This window comes from Dipodomys ordii, unplaced genomic scaffold (assembly GCF_000151885.1).
Source record: "Dipodomys ordii isolate 6190 unplaced genomic scaffold, Dord_2.0 Scaffold68, whole genome shotgun sequence".
NCBI classification, from domain to species: domain Eukaryota; kingdom Metazoa; phylum Chordata; class Mammalia; order Rodentia; family Heteromyidae; genus Dipodomys; species Dipodomys ordii.
In genome coordinates, this window is record NW_012267284.1 from 1,821,455 (window position 1) to 1,841,193 (window position 19,739).

The following is a 19,739-nucleotide window of genomic DNA, read 5'->3' on the forward strand; positions in this document are numbered from 1 at the left end:
CACACGCTCACTCCCTGCGCGCACACACACACCCCGGGCAGTAGTGCCCACAGGACACGCGCGCCGGGTCCCAGGCGGGAAGGTGGCAGGGGGCAGTGCCCGGCCTCCTGCCAGAGGATGGGGTTGTGTCCCCCCCTCCTTGGCAAGCCTGAGCATCTTTTTGGTTCCAGTCCTGGGGCTTGAACTCAGGGCCTGGGCGCTGTCCTTGAGCTGCTTTAGCTCCAGGCTAGCACTCTACCACTTGAGCCACAGCGCCATTTCTGGCTTTTACTGTTTATGTGGTACTGAGGAATCGAACCCAGGGCTTCGTGCATGCTAGGCAAGCACTCTACCACTAAGCCACCTTCCCAGCCTCTTTCCTTTTTAAAATTATTTTTGAGACAAAGTCTCACTATGCAGCCAGGCTGGCCTCAAATTCTTGATCCTCTTGATTCAGCCTCCTGAGTGCCTAGATTACATACCTGCATCACCATGTGGCCTCCATTTTTTTTCTCTTTTGTTGGGAGGTGGGGTGGGGTGTCGGACCACACCAGAGCTTGAGCACAGAGCCTCACATTTGTGCAGCTCTGCTTGCTTGACTAGTGTTCTGCTGCCTGAGCCATGCCTCCAGGCCAGCTTTTTGCTGGTTATGTTGCTCAGACTTTTCTGTCTGGGCTAGTCTTGAAAAGTAGTTCTCCAGATATCAGCCTCTTGAGTAGCTAGGATTGAAGGAGTGAGCCACCCCTCACTTATGCATCTGGCCAGGCACCAGTGGCTCACACCTATAATCCTAGCTACTCAGGAGGCTGTGGTCTGAGGATCATAGTTCAAAGCCATCCTGGGCAAGAAAGTCCATGAGACTCTTATCTCCAATTAATCACCCAAAAGCTAGAAGTAAAGCTGTGGCTCAAGTGGTAGAGCAGAGCACTAGCTTTGCTTGAGGACAATGCTCATGTCCTGAGTTCAGGACCCAGGCCCAGCACACACACACACACACACACACACACACACACACAAGCTCATGTGAACAATAATTTGCTCACCCAGCCACTGGCTTGGGTTTTAATGCACCCTGTGAACAACCCCTTAGCACCTTCCAGCATGGACCAAAGACCTTGCAAGTGCTTCAGATGGAGTTGTGTCTGGAAGTGGCCAGCCAGGCTGAGATGAGGGGTATGGGCGTTTGCATCTCACTCAGCCCTTGCCCCGTGGCCCTCCACAGAGATCTGTGCGCACATGGTGGCCTCTGCCCCCTACCTCCTGGCCCATATCAGATGGAAGTTGGCTCTGCCAGCTGCAGGCAGCACATAGTCACCAACCACAGAGCAAATACATTTCCGCATTCTCCAGCCCTGTGCAATTGGGGCTCTCTCCCTTTAACTGGTTGCTTGTCTTTCTCCTGCATCCCACTGGAGCCTTTTTGGGTAGGGACAGGTGGCATTTCCATCTCTGGGCCTTGTGCCAGGCTGGGAACCTGCCACCCAGCATGAGCGTGAAGGATGACACACACAGACTTGCGTTCACCATAACCGCACCCCCGGCATACATGTCCTGCACGTGCATTTTCTCATTTCAGCCTCACGGGCCAGGAAGAGAGAGGTCTGGAGAGGTTCCTACACTTGCAGCTCACCTCTTCCTGGCAGGACTGGGGTAAATAAAATGGTAAAAGGAAGAGATATGTAGCCTGCAAAGCAGCAGGCCCAGGCCGTTGGAGGGTCAGGGAGGCTGTGCTGAACGAGCAGGTGGCCCACAGGCCAGAAGGGACAGCGGGTGCAAGGTCTGCTTGCTGGCCAGCTTCCAGAGCCCTGTGCCTTCTCTGACTGTCCACGGGCTGGGACAGGGAGGGGTGAGGATTGGGGGTGCAGGGGAATGAGCACACAGACATGGCTCTGAGTGGCCAGACCCAGCCCAGTACTGGCCAAGAGCAGCTTGGGAACCACAGGGGCTGGTGAGGGTGCTATGTCGACAGCCTGCCTGCTGCTGTCGTCCTGCCAGAGGACCCCCTGTCCCTGCTCTCTTGCCCAGGGCCCTCTCTGGTCAGGGCAGAGTAATCCATTGGAGATAGGACTTGTCTGCTGCAGTACCTCCTGAGCTCAGGAGCTGCACACAGTAGGTGTGTAGGGAGTCATGTAAGTAGGTCTGAAAGAAGCTGCACATAGTAAGTCAGAAGGGGGCCACATATAGTAAATCTACAGGGGGTTGCACACAGTAGGTCTGCAGGAGGTTGCACATAGTAAGTCTACAGGGGATTACACACAGAATGTCTGCAGGAGGCTGCACACAGTAGGCCCAGAGGGGATTGTACATATCAGGAAAGAGCATAGTGGGTCTGTAAGAGGCTGCACATAGTAGGACTGCAGGCAGCTTCTACTGGGAATTGGTCTCTTACAGGACTGCAGATACCCAGTTGGAGATGGGCCTGGGCTTCAGCCTGTACACTGCCAGCAGAGCAGTGTAAGGACCAATGACAGGGGAACCCTGAGCCCTCTTCCTGCTGGCCACCTCTTCCTTGAAGCCCCCTGACAGGCAAGGCAGAGTCTCTCAAAGATGACCTCTTCCCAACAGTAAGGATGCACACAAGGCCCCAGAGCCCCCAACACCCAGCCCAGAGCCTGGACTTACAAGGTCCAGCGTGCTGGTGCCCAGCGCCCAGTCTCCTTCCAAGAGTCCCTTTCTTGCTGGGTGCTGGTGGCTCATGCCTTTTAAGAGTCTTTGATCTGAGGATCAGGGTTCAAAGCCAGCCTGGGCAGGAAAGTCCTTAAGACTCTTATCTCCAATTAACCACCAGTAAACTGGAAGTGGCGCTGTAGCTGAAGTGGTAGAGCACTAGCCTTGAGCTGAAGAGCTGAGGGACAGCGCCCAGGCCCAGAGTTCAAGCCACAACTGACCAAAAAAAGAAAAGAGTCCCTTTCTTGTCATTGTGAGCTGACAGTTCACATACTAGATTGTTTTAAATTTATTGTTTTAAATTATTGCTGTGGGGATGGGGAGTTACATATGTCAGGTAATAAGTACCTTTACAGATTACTAGATTTCTTTTTCTTTCTTTTTTTGGTCATTTATGGGGCTTGAACTCTAGGCCTGAGCACTGTCCCTCAGCTCTTTACCTCAAAGCTAGCTCTCTACCACTTTAGCCACAGCACCACTTCTGGTTTTCTAGTGGTTTATTGGAGATAGGAGTCTCACGGACTTTCCTGCCTGGACTGGCTTTGAACGGCGATTCTCAGATCTCAGTCTCCTGAGTAGCTAGGATTACAGATGTGAGCCACCGGCGCCCAGTCTTACAGACTAGATCTCTAAGAGCAGGAAGCAAGAGTTGATCCCATATTGGGGACCCTGTACCCCCTCCTTGAATCTCCCCAGCTCCATGCCCCTCTGCCGATCCAGCTTAGAAACTCCATTTGTCCTGGGGCTCAGCATTTTTGGGTTCTGTGTCTGGACCCGCCCACTGACCACACCCAGCTGGGACTCCAGGCAGCCTGGTCCACACCTGTCCTTCAGCCCTCTGGGCCTGCAAGTTTTGGGACAGGGAGGAAGAGTGGGCTGAGCCCCAGGCTGCTGAGAAATGAAGACCAGATGGTGGCAGCCCGGTGGAGGCCACGTGACATGGACTCCATCCCTGGAGGGCAGGTGCAGACCCAGCTGTGGTGCCTGATAGAGGAGGTGGCCCCACAGCCTAGAGGGACCTGGCTCACAATGTAGAGGGACCCCAACTCGCCCAGAGCAGCTGCACATGAGGGTGGGCTCCCTTCTATGCTAGCTCAACCTGGCTCAGTGGAGTCCTCCAAAGCATATATCGGTGTCTTGACCCAGGGACCTATGGATGTCACCTTATTTGGAGACAGGGCCTTTGAGATGTCATCAAGTTGAGATGACACTTGATTAGTGTCCTAGGCCAGCAGGACCTCAGGCAGGTGAACAGAGACCAGGGTGTGTCTGCAATCTAGGAATCCTGATTGTCAGCAACACCGGAAATGGGTAGAGCCCAGAGTCCCCGCCATTGCCCCCAGGTGCCTTTCTGCCCTGCCTGTGGCCCTGAGGGAGACACACCTGTTTGCAGCTGCAGAGGACTTCTCCTAGAGGGGGAGGGTCCCAGCTGTCTGCATCAGAGCTACCAGGCAGAGCTAGGCAAAGGCCACGCTGTGGCTCAGGTCCCCAGCTACCCTCCCCTCTTCCCAGCACATCCTCCCCCTCCTCCGTCCCTGCCCCCACCATCTTCCTGCCCGGCAAGGCAAGTGCATAAAAAGGTCTGCTCATCCCAAACCCACCGGAGTGCCAGCTGCATGCCCAGGGCTGTCCCTGCCCACCAGGGGGCAGCACAGGACAGGACCCAGGACAGAGAAACAGCCGGGGCCAGCCACTGGCCAGGTCTGCACAGCCCTCCTGCAGGCTGAACCCCAACTGGCATGTGGTCTTGGTTAGATGGAGGATACTGGGGAAGGGGCTGGAAGGTTCCTGAAGTTAGACCCTTGGGTTTCTGGGAACAGGGCAGGTGCCCTGTCTTTGGGGGAATTTAGGAACACAAAACCAAGTACTGGTTTATGAATTGACCTAGCCCCAGATCCATCCTGGAGAGGGAGGGAGCAGGGAGAGAACGACCTGACCTTCGCTTTCTTCCCCACACGTGAGCTGAGGGGCACAGAGCCAGGACCAGGCCCGAGCCAGCCATGCTGGCTTCTTAGGGCCTCCATCCCTCTCCGGGCCTTGCCAGAAGGACTGGGCTGCTGTGGCTATGGCCATAACCCTCTGTCTCCATGCCAGGCCCCAGACCGCCCCCCTCGAGGGGCCAGGCACCTACAAGAATCAGGCTTAGATGACAATGATCACAACCTTGCAAGGCAGGGACTTACTGCAGGGCTGCAGTTCCTGTTTGAAGCTCCGCTGCTCTTGTTGAGTGGAGGCCCCCACTCAGGATTTGCTTCTCACTCAGAGGCAAAAAAAATGAATGGCAAGGTATCTGTAGCACAGTGTTTCCAAGTAGTTTTGCTCAACAGAGGTTCAAAGCCAGGCAGAGTCCCCAGGATGGCTGCCAAGGAGCCACATTCCTGCTGCCCAGAGGCCCAGGGTGTGTGTGGAGCAGGGAGTGGGGACAGAGCCACCTCCCCAGGGCCAAGATGACTCGGGCATCTTTTCCTGAAGCTCCACAAGGAGGGCTTATCTAGAGTGTCCATGGCAGTGACAGGTGGGGCTGGGGGCCCTTGACAGCAGGGAACACTCATTGTAGGCTTGGGACACTTAAACTGCTTTTGAACCAGTGGCTGGCTGTAATTTAGCTATTCTGAGGATCACAGTTCAAAGCCAGCCCAGGGAGAACAATCTAAAAGACCACTATCTCTAACCAGCAGAAGACTGGGCTGAGCCAGGAGCTGGTGGTTCACAGCTGCAATCCTAGCTACTCAGGAGGCTGAGGTTTGAGGATCACAGTTCATTTTTCAGCCCAGCCCCTCCCTCTAAAAAAAAATCAGATATGGAGCTATGGCTCAAGTGGTAGAGTGATAGCCTGGAGTAAAAAAGCTGAGAGACAACACCCAGGCCCTAAGTACCAGCCCCAGCACCAGCCAGAAACAAAACAAGCAAAAATTTACTCTTGGCGGGCTTTGGTGGCTCATGTCTGTAATCCTAGCTACTCAGGAGTCTGAGATCTGAGGATGAGGTTCAAAGCCAGCCTGGGCAGGAAAGTCTGTGAGACTCTTATCTCCAATAAACCACTAGAAAATTGGAAATAGCACTGTGGCTCAAGCAGTAGAGTGCTCACCTTGAGCTGAAGAGCGCAGGGACAGTGCCCAAACCCAGAGTTCAAGCCCCATGACCAACAACAACAACACCAAAGAAGCTGGACATAGAGCTGTTTAAGTGGTAGAGCACCTGCTTTGAGCAAAAAAGCTAAAGCATAGTGCTCAGGGGCCCTGAGTTCAAGCCCCAAAACTTGCATACAAAAACAAAATGAAATGAAAATGAAAAAATAAAGACAACTCCTTACACATACCTCCAGTAGTCCTCCTGGGAGCTGCAGTACCACCACTTTCCAGGAGGGGGCAACAGGACACAGCAACTCCGTGTGTCCAGGTATGGCTGGCAGGTGAGGGGAACACATTTCTTTCTGTTTTAACTCCCTAGAACACTGCAGCAAGGGCCCTACTAAGGGCCGTCACTGAGGCCCTGCCTGGTGGGGAGGTTTACTCCCTGGCCATCTGTGTGAGGGGACCCCTCACTGCCAGGTCTTGTCCCCGCACCGACCCCACACCCATCCAGCCTAGACGCTCAGCTTCTGCTCTGTATCTGCCTTCACCCCAGGCTGTTCAGGGCAGCAGCCCTGTTAAACATTCTCTACTGGTTATGTAAACCTATGACCAGGGGTGACAGAAGCTCTGGACTTGCTTTCACAGGGGCTGCGGCAAAGGGGACAGATGGGTGGTTCTTTGGTCTCTGAACTGGGCTCCCATTCAAGGGTGGGGGGAGACCTCCTCTTCTCCCCTCCACAGCTACTGCCAGTCTGGCCCCTCCCTGTGCTCCTCACCCAGACCCCAGGGGCTAGAGTTCTCAGGGGCTCCTGGTGGCAGAGCCAAGTGGCTGTCCTAGGCCATGACACACACATAGGTGTGTCCCCATAGTGGTGTGCCCAGCTCCTCCAGGCAGGGGCCGCTTGACAGCACCGCACATGCCCAGGCCTCCATGCATTGCCTGGTGGGGTATCTGGGGTAGGACTTGGAGGTTTCTCTCCCACCTTCCCATGGCCTGGCAACTCAGTTCCTGGGCATGGCTGCCCCTACCACCTCTTTATCTCAGCTGCCTGCACCACAAGCCTTTGGCCTGCCACAATGCCCATCCCCCGCTTTGTCCTTTTGTCCTTTGCCCCAGGGGTGGGTCCTTCTCTGGCCAGAACAGGGTGTGGTGCAAGGCCCAGCCAAGGAGAGGTAGAAGAAGCCTGCCTTGGCAGCTACAGCACCTGAGAAAGGCCAGGATAAGGGGCCTGGTAAGAGGGGCCTGCTCCAGAAAAACAACTCTGGTGGGATACAAAAAAAAAAAAAAGAAGAAGAAGCCAGGGGCTGGGAATGTGGCTGAGTGGTAGAGCGCTTGCCTAGCATGCATGAAACCTGGGTTCAATTCCTCAGAACCACATACACAGAAAAAGCTGGAAGTGGCACTGTGGCTCAAGTGGTAGAGTGCTAGCCTTGAGCAAAAGAAGCTCAGGGACAGTGCTTAGGCCCTGAGTTCAAGCCCTAGGACTGGCAAAACAAAAAAAAAAAACAAAAAAAAAAAAACCCCAAACCAACCAAAAACATGAAGCCAGAGCCATGGGCTCATGCCTATAATCCTAGCTATTCAGGAGGCCAAGAAAGATCTAGAGTATTGCAGGCTGAGGCCAGCCTGGCTGGAAAAATCTGTAAGGCTGTATGTTCAAAGGAAACTGCAAGGGCTGGGAAGGTGGCTCAGTGGTAGAGCGCTTGCCTCGCATGCATGAGGCCCTGGGTTCGATTTCTCAGCACCACATAAGCAGAAAAAAAAAGCCGGAAGTGGCGCTGTGGCTCAAGTGGTAGAACGCTAGCCTTGAGCTGAAGAGCTGAAGGACAGCGCCCAGGCCCAGAGTTCAGGCCCCATGACCGGACCCCCCCCCAAAGAAAAAGGAAACTGCAAAAAGCTGGTGGTAGAGCACCAGCCTCGCAAGTGCAAGGCCCTGAGTTCAAACCCTAGTATCAAAACAGGACTGGAGGTAAGGCTCAAATAGTAGAGCACCTACTCAGAGAGCAAAAGCTCAAACCAGAAAGGCCACAGACCCCTCCAAAATACAGAGAAACTGCCATTAGTGCCAATCACAGCAAACCCAGGCAGACAAGGGAAGGACATCATGGAGCCCTGGCCTCACTCCAGGAAGGGGCAGCTGAGCCTTGACCCCCTCATCTCCTGCCATCAGCAAGGAAGACCACATGCCCCTCCTCCGGCCTGGGCTGGTGCCACTGGCCAGGGTGCCCAGGTGGGCTAGGGGCCTTGGATGCCCCTCTTCCCTAATCAAACTTGGTGGGGAACATGACTGGGCCCTGCAGCAGGACAGGTGCCCATGGAAGCAGCTGATCATGGGTGCTAATGCCGGCTCAGACCTTCTGCCCAGGAGCTACCTCTGCCCTCCAGCACTCTCCTTCATCAACCTTGTGAGCCCAGAGCTGTGAGATTTGATTTGTCTCCTGTAGAAGAGGCGGGAAACCTGCAGGATTATGACAGTCACTTGCTCAGTGGCTGTCATGTCACTGGCAATAATAAAAATCCCTGCATTCTCACCCATTAAGATATTAATCTTAGGGCTGGGAAGGTGGCTCAGTGGTACAGTGCTTGCCTTGTATGCCTGAGGCTCTGGGTTCAATTCCTCAGTACCACATAAGCAAAAAGAAAAGAAGCCGGAAGTGGCGCTGTGGCTCAAGTGGTAGAGTGCTAGCCTTGAGCTGAAGAGCTGAAGGACAGCGCCCAGGCCCAGAGTTCAAGCCCCACGACCGGACCCAAAAAAAAAAAAAACCAAAAAAACAAAGATATTAATCTTAGCCAGGCACTGGTAGCTCACACCTGTAATCCTAGCTACGCAGGAGGCTGAGATCTGAGGATCACAGTTCAAAGCCAGTCCAGGCAGGAAAGTCCGTGAGACTCTTTCTCTCCAATAAGCCACTAGAAAGTGGAAGTGGCACTGTGGCTCAAGTGGTAGAGCACTAGTCTTGAGCTGAAGAGCTGAGGGACAGTGCCCAGGCCCAGAGTTCAAGCCTCATGACCCAACAACAACAAAAAAGATATTCATCTTGATAGCAGATTTAATGCGAGCACTAGGTGCTGAGATCCCATTTGCAGGATAGGAGACAGAAGGAAGCCCGTGGTGGACAGAGGCCTTGAGGGCCAGGCCTTCTCCAGGGCCCTGCACTCCAGCACCACTTCATGTGTCCCAACCAGAAGTGTCCACAATGTCTGCCTATACCCCGAACAGCGCATACAATGGGCATCAGATGTAATATGATATTACCACAGGCATCTAACTTAGAGGGGTTATAAAAGTACAAGTCAACACAATGAGCTTCTTTAAACTAATGACTTTTTTGTTTCTATAAAAATGATACATGCTAGTTATAAACTAGAGCCATAAAATGCAAGAGAGGAAGAGCCACAGACTATTCTGTACCAACAATTTGCTGAGCAGTGGCCAGCATCTCTCCATATTTGTGTAGATCACCAGATAGATAATGCTTTGGGGACTGGGACTGGCACGCTGTGGTGGATGGTTTAAATTTCCTGTCACCATCTTCTAAGTACTTTTTTGGGGGGGGGAGGTGGGGGGGAGTCATTTGTTAGCAAGCTGCAGCACCAAGGATTACAAAAATAATACTGAAGCAAAGGAAGAGGTGACATTTTCCAAAAAAAAGAAATGTATTCATTGCTGGATGCCAGTGGCTCACGTCTGTAATCCTAACTACTCAGGAGGCTGAGATCTGAGGATCATGGTTCAAAGCCAGCCTGGGCAGGAAAGTCCATGAGACTCTTATCTCCAACTAACCACCAGAAAACCCTAAGTGGCGCTGTGGCTCAATTGGTAGAGTGCTCACCTTGAGCTAAAGAGCTCAGGGACAGTGCCCAGGCCCAGAGTTCAAGCCCCATGACCGATGACAACAACAACAAAAAAGCACTCATTACGTGACTTATGAAATGGCAACCACTCTAACACCTTAACCATAAAGTTGTATTTTTAAAAATATTAGAGGTAAAATTTGGTCTTGAGCCAAGTGTGGTGGTGCACAACTCAGCTCCTTGGGAAGCAAAGGCAGGATGATCAAGTCCAGCCTCACAGAGCTAACAATACCGTACCTGAAAACAACAGAAACAAAATGGGGTGGCAGGCTTGCAGTGTGGCTCAGGTGGCACAGCACTTGCTGAGCTGGCAAAGGGAGAGGCCTTTGGTTTGGTAAAACCAAAACTCAGTCCTTAGAAGTTCCATGTGATTCTGGGGGTGGGGGGGGAGTGTGGAGAAGATGGACAATGAAGAAGCCACCAGCTGCCAGGAGCTCTGCTGTCTCGGAGGGAGTGGGGCCCACCACAGTGGACCTTAGGACCTTAGATCCCAGGAACCCTCCTAGCCAAGCTTGGGGACCAGTGCTGTTCCCCACATCTGGGTATGTGCAGGACAGAACAGTGTCCCCAAGGCTGTAACCCTCCAACCATCAGTGTCCATAGATGGCGTCAGAGGGGGGTGGCCAGTGGGGCTGCTGTGGGCTGCCTGGGGCAGCAGGCAAGGGAAACAAGCTGTGGTGTGAGCTGCTCCTTGGCTTGGATGAAAACAGTGGAGCTGCAGCGCAGGGGCGCAGTGCCTCCGGCAGCTGGCAGCGGAGGGAGTGGGAGGGCCATGTCCCCAAATCCCTTCAGATGCGCGGGTCCCATGCTCCCATCCAGCCGCCACAGCAGACACAGGGCACCAAGGGTAGCCATCCCGATGTGACTTGCATGCATGATGACACATGGTCACTAGCATTCCTGGGACAGGGGCCGGGCTGGCCTCTGATTACTCACGCCCTTCTGGGAAGGGGACCACAGGCCCAGGTGTCAACCATGGCTGCTCCTGGTATACCCTGGAGAACACAGGGATGCGCAGGCGCTGTGAGGTATTATATATCCACAACCCAAGCTGGCCTCCTGCCTCAGCCTCCTCAGGGGTGGGGTTGTGGGCTTGGTTCTGCCTGCAACAGCTGTGCTCCAGTGCAGGGACGCAGATGGCCAGGTGGTGGCGCTGTGCCCCCTTTCTGGGACTGCTGAGAGCCTCGCCGGCTATTTTGAAATGAGAGCTCATGCATACACGACCTTCCCTACAAAAAACACTTGCAACATTTTATTTGAAAATAACTTCACACAACAGAACATTTGCCCACGGAGGGCAGATGTGGCCCCTGGCCACACAAGGCTAACCTGCAGGCCTTTGGCATCCAAGTCTGTCCCAGGGTCGCTTGCTGACTGGGCCTCACTGCTCCCAGCCGTCCCCTCGTCCTTCAGGCCTGCCAGCTGAGGAGTCGAGTGCCTGCCGCGTGGTGCACCCTCAGCTGGGGATACCATTTCCCCACTGCTCATCCCCCCCCCGCCCCCGGGCAGGCAACACTCTGTCCCCCAAGTGGTGTGGGGGACACCTCAGTAAAGCTGTCCTGGTAGTGGCCATGTGCATGGGGAGCTCTTCAGGCTTATCTCGTGTTGCTTTGCAAAACTTCAGTGGATCTCATCTGTCAGCAGCCACGATCATGATGGTGGCTGTCACGCTGGGCATTCTGCCCCAGGTGTCTGGGCAAATGAGTAAGGAAAAGCTGTCCCCTTCCCTGCTGACCCACCATTCAATTATTTCCACTTGCACCAGGGCCTTTTGTTTGGAGACTGTCTTGCTACTTAAGTCTTGAATTTGTAATCTTCCTACAGCACCTCCAGAGAGCTGGGGTTATAGCTGGGCGTGAACCACACCCAGCTCTTACGGTTGATTGGTTGACCGGAAACTAATGAGACCATTAATCAATAGCATGCCCAATCTGCCGTGTATTGGGAAGCCACGCTCCAGCCACATGGAGCAGTGAACCCAAGGAAACAGACCTAGCCACAGGAAGTACTTGAGGGGTTTAACAAAGCCTATCACCAAAAGGGCCTGGGCCTAAGACAGCAGGGACCTAGGAAGCTTCCCAGGTTGCAAGCACTCATAGGCTTGAAAACAGGCCACCAGCCTGCTCCCTCCCCCCTGCCCATCAACCTCCTCTATCAGCCAATCAGGAGAGGAGAAGGGGGCCTATGGGCCTGCAAGGCCTGGGAAGGGGCAAGTCTGAGGGTACACAGGCCCATTCCTGGGATTAGTAGATCTGTGGCTTTGAACTCAGGCACACAGCAATGATACTCCCCCCATATCCTGCCCTAGCATTAAGACAGCCCTCAGGCCACTGAAAACCGCCTGGGCTAAGAACACTGCTCAGTACTGGCTGGTACCTGAGATGACTACTTAACACAGCCATCATGTAGTACAGAAATGGGGGTTGCTATGACAGAGTGAAAAATGGAAAGACAATGAACAGCCTAATTCCAAATCTACCAACGTACTAACAACTCAGGGTATGACATGTGAGTGATAGGAACCAAGTGTGTAGTCATTTTATAAATACACAATGATACAGGTTAGAAAATGATCCTTTGCTTATGGATGCTTGGTGTTGGCCAGACACAACAAAATATTAGGCAGATATATCAAAACCCAAGTATCAGTTGGGCACCAGTGGCTCATACCTATAATCATAGTTACTCAAGAGGGTAAGATCTGAGGATCATGGTTCAAAGTCAGTCCAGGCAGGAAAGTCTGTAAGACTGTTATCTCCAATTAACCATCAGAAAACTAGAAGTGATGCTGTGACTCAAGTGGTAGATCACTAGCCTTGAGCAAAAGAACTTAAGGACAGCACCCAGGCCCTCAGTTCAGGCCCCAGGACCAGCAAAAACAAAACAAAAAAACCCAAGTGTCATTTTTTCACTTCCTATTCCAGATTTAAGATGGGCCTGGGGGGGGGGGCAGGCAAGGAAAAGAGGAAAATGAGCCAGCTATGGTGGTACATGCCTGTAGTTCCAACTACTAGAGAGGCTGAGATGGGAGGATCACTGGCCAAAGCCAGCCCTGGGCAAAATTGCCAGACCCTACCTAAAAAATAATTCAAGCAAAAAAGGGCTGTGGGGTGGTTCAAGAGGCAAAGTGCCGGCCTAACAAGCATGAATCCAAGTTCAAATCCCAGGAGTATAAAGGGGGCTGGCACAGAAGAAGGCGCCCTGCCAGGAGGAGGGTGGCAGGCTGGCGTGGAAGCATGATGAGCACGTTGGGCCAGGCAGACAGGACACTGCGTTGTGGGGTGACTGCCACTCTGAGTGGGACACCCCTCCAGTGCTCCTGCCTCTGCCAGGAGCCCCAGGACCCTGCGACACACGTGATATAAAGAAGAGCCACTGGAGGAGGATGTGGGTATGACAGGACAGGGACTGAAGGGAGTCCCCAGAGAGATGCCTTGGTGGCTCCCCAGGGAGCATCAGGACCCTGTCAGCTGCAGGCCACAGGACCACGTGCTCTGCTCTGGATGCCATAGACACCGATGTAGTCAACTTCTCATGAAAATTAGCTCTTGGCCTCCGTCTTCCTGTCCTTCAAGTCTCCAAAGCCCAGCTTTTCCAGTGGCTCCTGAGCCATGAGTTGCCTGCAAGAGACATGGAAGCTGTCACCATGGAGGGCAGAGTAGAGCAAGGGGCTCCTGGTACTCGCACTGTCCTGGAGAGAGGCTGGTTGGCTGCCCACCCAGCCACACTGGGGCCTCTCTGCAGCCCGCCCTCCCCAGCACACAAGCAGACACTCAGGGCCTGGACACCACTGGGTGTCCACAGGGCTATACATGGAACCTGGGACCCAGGAGGGACCAAGGCTGGGAGAGAAGGGGACAAAGCAGGACACCTAGCACCCTAAATGTTGGGGCAGACACATGAGTCATTCACGACCATACCTCTGGTCACCAGGCCTTTACAAAAGTGTTCCTGAGGAGCAAGGCACGTAGCTTAGTGACCCTTTGGCATGCCTGCCAGGGCCACTCCTGGTTCCCTGAGAAACCTTCTCCCCACCGGTGGTGCCCACCTCCCGCTGGCTTAGGCAAAACCATGGACATGAGAGCCCAGTGTGGCATGGGCCCTTACCTGGCCTGCTCACAAGTGCAGGGAGAAGAGGGCTGCTTACGGGGAAGGGGGCCTTAGAATGCCACCAGCCAATGGTGTTTCACATCAGCCTCTAGGATTTGGTTAAGCAGTGGAAAATGATCTGCAAAGATGTCCACACCCACACCAGGAACTTGGGAGGCTCAAACCTCCTATAATCCTACTGAGGAGGCTGACATCTGAGGATTGCAGTTCGAAGCCAGCTGGGGCAGGAAAGTCCATGAGACTCTTATCACCAATTAAGCAGCAGAAAGTCAGAAGTGGAGGTGTGGCTCAAATGGTAGAACCCCCAATTTCAAGCCCCAATACTGGCATAAAAGAATAAAACAAAACAAAAAAACCTGCCTTAGCAGACAACTGTGCAGAGACTAAATTCCTCTATAAGCTGATCATGGCCTCAAAAAAGAAAACCAAAAGCAAGCTCTGACCACCATGAAGCACTTCTGGGTTACAGGCTTCTTCCCAGTAAGGATTAGCATAGTTCTTATTTTCTTTTTTTTTTTTGGTCGGTCGTGGGGCTTGAACTCTGGGCCTGGGCGCTGTCCCTCAGCTCTTCAGCTCAAGGCAGGCGCTCTACCACTTGAGCTACAGTGCCACTTCCGGTTTTCTGGTGGTTTATTGGAGATAGGAGTCTCACGGTCTTTCCTGCCCGGGCTGGCTTTGAACCGAGATCCTCAGATCTCAGCCTCCTGAGTAGCTAGGATTACAGGCGTGAGCCACCATCGCCCGGCATAGTTCTTATTTTCAAGGAAAGCTTTCTGAATCCCAGTTTCTCTCTCTCTCTCCTTCCTTCCTTTCTTTCTTTTTCTTTTTTTTTTTTGCCAGTCGTGGGGCTTGAACTCAGGGTCTGGGCACTGTCCTTGAGCTTCTTTTGCTCAAGACTAACATCAACCACTTGAGCCACAGTGCCACTTAGAACTTTTTCTGTTTATGTGGTACCGAGGAATCGAATCCAGGGCTTCATGCATGCCAGGCAATCACTCTACCCCTAAGCCACATTCCCAGCCCTAAATTCCAGTTTTCCTTGTTTTATTTAACATGAACTCTGGCAAGGCAGGTAGAACCATTCATCTTTCATCACTGCCATATTCCAATAGCTCCCAGAAGAACCAAGCAACACAGTGTGTATTTTTATGGTCTGAGATTATGAAAGAAATCAAGCTATAGTCTCCACATCTCTCCATTCAGTCAGCAGTTTTCTATGACTCTGAAACCTTAATGACAGGTTAGCAGCACCCAAGTTTGGAAAGCAGGTGCTTTGAGGAACACAATCATGTGTAACGGTACCTCTCAACAGAAAGGTCTCCAAGGCTGCCAAACAGCTTCTAGAACAAGTTCATAATGCCACTAGCAAACATCTACAGTTCTGAAAAATACAAACTAACCTCAAGCCCGAATAATGCATACCATAATGGCTTCTGTTTGGAGAGAAAAAAAAAAGACTCTGGAAAAAAGCTGAAATCATAATTGTTAGCTTGTACTTGCCTTTCCATTCTGCACTCTAAGTATTCTTTTGATTCATTTCTGCACGCAGCATTTTCAAAATTATTGTTATAGAGACACTTCATGAATTTCTCTTTAAAGTGTTTACATTCACCTAGAATGGAAACAGAATCTTGTTTTTAAGGTGAAAATGGGACCTGTAACCACAGCAGCTTAAGAATGACACCACTCTTCCTCCTTTTTTCTGGTGCTAGTACTGCCAGGCTTGAACTCAGGGCCTAGTCAATGTCCCTTAGTTTTATTGCTCAAAGTCAGTGCTCTACTACTTGAGCCACAGCTCCACTTCCAGCTTTCTGATGGTTAACTGGAGATGAACCTCACAGACGTTCCTGTCCAGGCTGGCTTTTAACTATTGCAGTTCAAATTTCAACCTGAATAGTTAGGACTTCAGGCAAAAGCCACCATGCCTGATTCCTCCTATTTTTTTTCGTGTGCGCGTGCACACACACACACACACACACACACACACAACCTGGAGCTTGAACTCAGGGCCTGAGAGCTGTTAAGTGCTGTTAGTACTGTTAGTATTCTACCACTTAAGCTAAAGTTCCATTTCTGGCTTTTTGGTGGTTAATTGGAGATAAGAACATCACAGATTTTCCTGCCTGGGCTTTGAATGGAGATACTCAGATCTTAGCCTCCTGGGGAGGTAGGATTACAGGTGTGAGCCACTAGCCCTTCCCTGTCCCTTTCCTGTCATTCTTACTTGGAGAGTCAGTTTAAGGAAGGTGGTGAGAACCTCACAGGAAACGCACCTCAAGCTCCAGACCCACTGAGCCCCCACCCTCCTAGATCCCTCCAGAGAGCCTGCATCCAGGCCCCGCCCCTCCAGCACTGGACACGCCTCCAGGCATTAGACCCGCCCCACCAGCACTGGACACGCCCCCGGCATTAGACCCGCCCCACCAGCACTGGACACGCCCCAAAGCGTTAGCCCCGCCCCTCGCGCGCCAAAGCTTCGGACCCCTCGTCGGAGCCTCCGCCCAGGCCCCGCCCCTCACGCCCAGCGCTACTCTCCCGACACCTGTTCTGTGAACCGCAGAAAGCAACCCTGCCCACCGGCGTCCTGTCCTCACCGAAGTGATCCAGCGGGAAGCTGCCCTTGTCTGGGGGCCGCGGCTGGAAACTCTTGGTCCCGAAATTCATGGCGGTCGACATGACTGCGATGCTCGAAAAAGCAAGCTCCAAGAGCGACGGACGCAGGGCGGCCGGCCGAATGCCGAGAAGGCCCTGGGGAGTGCCGAGCACGTCGAGCGGCACGCCCACTTCCGCCGCTCAGGCCCCGCCTCCGCTGAAAGTTTCTCGGCGCGGTGAATTCGGTGGCTCGCTTGCCCTGAGAGGAAGCCCCGCCTTCTATGCTGACTTGGGAAGTGGAGGCCGGAGGATTGAGAACTGGAGGCCGGCCTGGGCTACAATCGCACGTTCATTGCATTCTCCCACGGTTAGTAGACGCCTGAGCTGCAGGCCTGGACTTGTGGTCCAGTGGTAGAGTGCCTGACTGGCAAGTTCAAGGCACTGAGTTCAAACCTCAGGACCACCAAAGGAGGGGTAGAATCCCTCCTGGGAGCCTGTCCTAGGCCTCTCTCCCAGTTTCTGGGGTCCCTCCTTGGCTGGTAGAATCTAAGACACCACCTCAGTCTCCATTTGCCATGTGGACTCCTGTCTGAGTGTTTATTTTATAAAGACTCTGCCATGTTAGGACACACCTAATGATCCACTCATTGAAACAAACCACCACTGAAACCTGGCTTTTTGGTGGTCAATTGGAAATGGGTGTCATGGACTCCTGATCCTCAGATCTCAGCCTCCTGAGTAGCTAGGATAACAGGTGTGAGCCACTGCTACCTGGCTTTTTGTTATTGTTTTTAGTTTGCACTATTGTATCCCAGGCTGGCCTGGAGCTCTCAATCCTCCTGCCCCAGCCTCCTAAATGCTCGGATTTTAAGTGTGTCCCACCACACCTGGCTTACTGGATTTCAAAGGGTTACATTCTTAGGTATTGGATTTTTTTTGAGGGGAGGTAAGGTCCCTGGCATTTGCATGACTGTTGTATGGCCACAGCAGAGGATGGGACTGAAGACAGTGGTAGATCCTCTTCCTATCTCTGTGTCATCGGACACTTTCAGCTGGGAGATGGAGACAGATTCCTTAGATGTCCCAGAGGAGTCAAAGGCCTTAAGATTCTGCTGTGAATCCCACTCCTAGAGGATGGATCCCCCGTGCCAGAGTCTGCCCCTCTTCAAGCCTGACAGAGTGCTCCTCCTCTAGAAGCTTCCAGCACTCCCTTTGCTAGACCTACAGTGTGCACTACTGGACTCCTGGGCCCAAGGCTGGACTGGGCTCTGTGTGCCCAAAGCTACTAGCAAATATTTGGGGACCGCCCAGCAGAGGGGACCTCACCCCTGAGGCCCATAGGAAGGGCTCAAGGGAAAGTCCATTAGTCGGTTTCTGTTTTGGGGTGTGTGTGTGTTTGGGGTGTGTGTGTGTTTGGGGTGTGTGTGTGTGTGTATTGTGTATGGTCTGGGGCTCTGGGCCCACTTTCAAGTACAAAAGGAAACTTGTACCTACCTACTCCTTCTGCACAAATGACCTTGCAGACAGAAGCAGAGGCCACATGCTGGTTATTCATTAATGTGTTCAGGGCCATGAACAGTAGAATCTTTTATTTCCCAGCCAAAGAACCCTTTCAACTTGATCACATTGCTCAGCTGTTCGAGGACAGCCTTGTCCCCTGAGGTTATTGCCTCTGTCTTTGTCTCACAGCTCCAAGAGACCCAGGAGGCTAGCAGCCATTTTTAATTGCCCATTACTTGACAAATGATTATTGCTCTACATCAGCTATACAGCTGTGTGTCTATTTGTGTGTGTGTGTGTGACAGTAATGGGGCTTGAACTCAGGGCCTGGGCACTGTCCTTTAGCTTTTTCTCTCAAAGCTGGTACTCTACTCACTTCTGGCTTTTGGAGGTTAATTGGAGGTAAGAGTCTCATGGACTTTCCTGCCCAGGTTGAAACTGGAACCTCGATCCTCAGATCTCAGGCTCTTGAATAGCTAGGATTACAGATGTGAGCCACCAGCTTGGGGTGGGGATTTTTTTTTTTTTTTTGCAATTCACAGATACAAGAAGTGGGAAGGGGCCAGGCGCTGGTGGCTCATGCCTGTAATCCTAGCTACTCAGGAGCTAGGTTCAAAACCAGCCAGGCAGGAAATTCCGAGAGACTATTATCTCCAATAAACCACCAGAAAACCAGAAGTGGCGCTGTGGCTCAAGTGGTAGAGCACTAGCCTTGAGCTGAAGAGCTGAGGGACAGAATCCAGGCCCAGAGTTCAAGCCCCATGACCGACAAGACAATAAAAAAGAAAAAAAAAAAAAAGAAATGGGAAGGGAACTTGCAGGAGAAGTTAGGGAGAATACATTACAGGGAATAGGAGACAGTGATTCATAGCTCAACACTGCATTGGGGAATAGCTCGATTAAAAGCACACAGCATTCCTTAGTTAGCTTATTATATAAGCTTCACACTCCTTCCCTGAGCTGCAACGCATAGAAAAAAGAGTAACTCTCTCCTCTGACCTTGAACACTGGCCCAAATGATTATTATGCTCTGGAGAGCTGAGCAAGAATATGTTAAAGAGCCAGATAACTCATGCCTATAAATCCTAGCTACTCAGGAGGCAGAAATCTGAAGATCAAGGTTTGAAACCAGCCTGGGCAGGAAAACCCAGAAGAAGTTTATCCCCAAATCCAGAAGACATTTATTCCCAAATTAACAAGCAAAAAAAACTGGAAGTGGAGCAGTGGCTCAAGTGGTAAAACCTTGACCTTGAGGGCAAAAGCGAAGAGACAACACTCCTGAGTTCAAGCCCCAGGACTGGAACACACATGTGTGCATGTGCATGGCACACGCGAACACACATAGAAGCAAATAAATAAGTGCTTCCTGAAGTAGTTAAGTGGACTTCCCAGGGCAGGCAGGACCTCATCCTGGATGTGAAGTAGCTGTCTTGGTACTGGGCAGAAAAGGAACGACAAAGAAACTCATGGAGCCTGGCACTGGTGGCTCCCGCCATTAATCCTAGCTACTCAGGAGGCTCAAATCTGAGGATTAGAGTTCAAATCCAGCCCAGGCAGGAAAGTCCATGAGACTCTTATCCTCAATAAACCACCAGAAAACTGTAAGTGGTGCCATGAACAAAAAAAAAAGCTCAGCCCAGACCCTGAGTTCAAGCCCTACAATTGACATAAAACAAAGCAAAACAAAACCACATAGGTGATGATGATGCCAGGGCGCTCTCTGGGCAGTTACCCAGCAGTGTCACCATTCACATAGGTCGCAGGATGTGAGCATCCTTCACAGATGCACAGCGAAGGCTCGTTTCCCTCTCATAGCCAATTGAGGGGACTGAGAACTGGGAGGGACAAGGGCTGGGCTCTGTACTTCTGCTGGGTGTGGATGATCCCCTGGGAGCCAGCCCCCCAGTAAGGGGCCCCTGCTGGGTGTGGATGATCCCCTGGGAGCCAGCCCCCCAGTAAGG

At 52.3% G+C, this 19,739-nt stretch overlaps 2 protein-coding genes across 2 annotated transcripts in view; both read right to left on the minus strand.

Annotated features, from left to right (window-relative positions):
- Adap1 (ArfGAP with dual PH domains 1) overlaps positions 1 to 6,091 on the minus strand; it is a 40,211-nt gene extending 34,120 nt beyond the window's left edge. Inside the window, exon 1 of the mRNA XM_013023483.1 lies at positions 5,966 to 6,091. The gene's annotated coding sequence lies outside the window, so the exon portion shown is untranslated. The remainder of the gene's footprint in view (positions 1 to 5,965) is intronic.
- A 6,542-nt stretch (positions 6,092 to 12,633) lies between these two features.
- LOC105990952 (cytochrome c oxidase assembly protein COX19) lies at positions 12,634 to 16,418 on the minus strand. Its single transcript, XM_013023484.1, has 3 exons — positions 16,281 to 16,418; positions 15,187 to 15,298; positions 12,634 to 13,196 (listed from the first exon to the last, which is right to left on the minus strand). The coding sequence occupies exons 1-3, from the start codon at positions 16,360 to 16,362 to the stop codon at positions 13,118 to 13,120; spliced, it is 273 nt and encodes a 90-aa protein (XP_012878938.1). The 5' UTR covers positions 16,363 to 16,418; the 3' UTR covers positions 12,634 to 13,117.
- Between the last annotated feature and the right edge of the window lie 3,321 nt (positions 16,419 to 19,739).

Coding starts and splice junctions, on each gene's coding strand:
- LOC105990952 (XM_013023484.1), bottom strand. CDS start 16,362: ATGTCGACCGCCATGAATTTCGGGACCAAGAGTTTCCAGCCGCGGCCC. Junction 15,299..16,280: donor CTTCCCGCTGGATCACTTCG/GTGAGGACAGGA, acceptor TTTCCATTCTAG/GTGAATGTAAACACTTTAAA. Junction 13,197..15,186: donor TTAGAGTGCAGAATGGAAAG/GCAAGTACAAGC, acceptor TGTCTCTTGCAG/GCAACTCATGGCTCAGGAGC.